Raw genomic sequence first — 1932 nt, 5'->3', positions numbered from 1 at the left:
TTCCTCCCATAGATTCGCCAAGGTCACAGAGGAAAATCCAGAGAGGGAAGAGGAAGTAGCTGATTTTGGCCCCGCCGAGGAAGAGTTTGACATTTTTGACCAAGTCAATCAGTCCGAGGATCCTCTAGATGCTCAGACACCAATTTGCTCTTCACCACCGTGTCGTCAACATAGATCTCAATTTTTTTGCCCAACAACGGCTCGAACATTCTCGTCATCATCCTCTGATAAGTAGATCCAGCGTTTTTCAGGCCGAATGGCATCACCTTGTAGTGGTAGTTCCTGATGGGTGTCACAAAGGCTGTCTTCTCCTGATCCTCTTAGGCTAATGGGATTTGATGATAGCCTTGAAAGGCATCTAGAAAGCTCATCTGATGTTGGCCTGCGGTCGCATCTACTAGCTGGTCTATTCGTGACATTGGGAAGGGGTCCTTTGGGCATGCTTTATTCAGGTCCATGAAGTCTACGCAAACCCTCAATTTCCCGCTTTTCTTCTTGACCACCACAGTGTTGGCCAACCACTCGAGGTAAAAAACTTTTTTAATAGCTCCCGCGCGCTTAAGCTTATTGACCTCTTCCCTGATTACATCGGCGTGCTCTTTTGACGGGCGTCGGGGTGGCTGCTTCTTGGGGGTCACAGACGGGTTGACATTAAGGTGGTGACAAATGAAGGATGGATCAATCCCTAGGGCATCGTAGGGATCCCATGCAAACACGTCAAGGTTCCTCTTGAGGAACTCAAGCAACTCCTCCTTCTCCCGGGGAGGTAGTTGGGTTCCGACCTGAAAGAACCTCTCCGAGTCATCGTCGATGACCACTTTTTCTAGGCCTTCAAGTTTTGCTTCCTCGGTAGCCGTATCAACTGGCACCACCGAGGTAATTAACTGCTATAAGTTTTCGGCCACGGTGGCTGAGGATTCCATATCTTGCCGATGTGAGGTGGCTGCCACCATACACCGCCTTGCCGTTGATTGGCATCCCCGGATCTCGAGGACTCGGCCTCCTGACGAAAATTTCACCTTCTGGTGCAAGGGAGCAACGCCCCCCAAGGTGTGGAGCCAAGGCCTTCCTACAATGGCAGTGTAGGAGGAGTATGTGTCCACCACTATAAAGTCCACCTCCACTACTTCCGGGCCGATCTGGATAGGCAGCCTGATCACGCCCTCCGGGATGACTAGCTTCCCATCAAAGCTCATCAAGGGAGAGCTATAGGGCATCAAGTCTTCAAGCTTTATCCCCAACCCCTTATAAAAGTCGGGGTACAAGACTTCAGTTGCACTGCCACCATCCACCATCACCCTTCTTATGTTGTAGTCCCCAATTCTGAGGGGTGATCACCAAAGCATCGTCGTGAGGTTAGGTGGTCTCGTCCTTGTCCTCCTCGAAAAAACTTAGGGTCGGGTGAAAGCCTCTTCTGGCCCTCTTCGGCTCAGACTAGGACTCCCCGGCGGGCACCTAGGTCACAGACAACACTCGCGAGGGGCGCGTGCCTGTTCTTCCTGGCATAGCCAGGATCACAGTAATCGTTCCAACGGGCTGCCTCATGGCAGTGTCCCTCTGTGTCTCCTGGTAGGTCTGGCCCTGATGGCCGCTGGAATGGTGCAGAAGGTGCTTCAGCTTCCCCTCCCGGATTAACTAGTCCGGATAGTTCCAAAGATTCCTGCAGTCCTCCGTAGCATGCCCGTGGTCCTGGTGGTATTGGCAGTAAGAGTCCTGATTACGCTTCTCAGGATCCCCCGACATCTTGTTCGGCCACTTGAAGTACGGTTCATTCTTGATCTTTTCCAGCACCCTGTGTACTGGTTCTCAGAACACGACGCCGATAGCCTCGGCGTTTGTCGCCCCAGATTGTCCCATGAAATCTCTCCTCGGACGGGTGTTGTTATATCGGTCCGACTTGGAATCCCTCATTTCCTGAGGGATAAACTTCTC

General features: G+C 52.1%; 1 protein-coding gene across 1 annotated transcript; it reads right to left on the bottom strand.

Annotated features, from left to right (window-relative positions):
• Positions 1–320: 320 nt before the first annotated feature.
• Positions 321–1295, bottom strand: LOC112036710 (uncharacterized). Its single transcript, XM_024069537.2, has 2 exons — positions 1020–1295; positions 321–884 (listed from the first exon to the last, which is right to left on the bottom strand). The coding sequence occupies exons 1-2, from the start codon at positions 1293–1295 to the stop codon at positions 321–323; spliced, it is 840 nt and encodes a 279-aa protein (XP_023925305.2).
• Between the last annotated feature and the right edge of the window lie 637 nt (positions 1296–1932).

The sequence above is a fragment of the Quercus suber genome, unplaced genomic scaffold (genome assembly GCF_002906115.3).
Source record: "Quercus suber isolate HL8 unplaced genomic scaffold, Cork oak 2.0 scaffold_66, whole genome shotgun sequence".
NCBI lineage: Eukaryota > Viridiplantae > Streptophyta > Magnoliopsida > Fagales > Fagaceae > Quercus > Quercus suber.
Note: the sequence above shows the minus strand (reverse complement) of the source record. Positions and strands in the feature narration are given on the sequence as shown.

What these genes read in the sequence shown, in the direction of transcription:
- LOC112036710 (XM_024069537.2), bottom strand. Translation starts at nt 1,295, where the DNA reads ATGGTGGATGGTGGCAGTGCAACTGAAGTCTTGTACCCCGACTTTTAT. An exon ending in TTGCTCCCTTGCACCAGAAG is followed by an intron (nt 885 to 1,019) that starts GTGAAATTTTCG and finishes AACTTATAGCAG; the next exon opens with TTAATTACCTCGGTGGTGCC.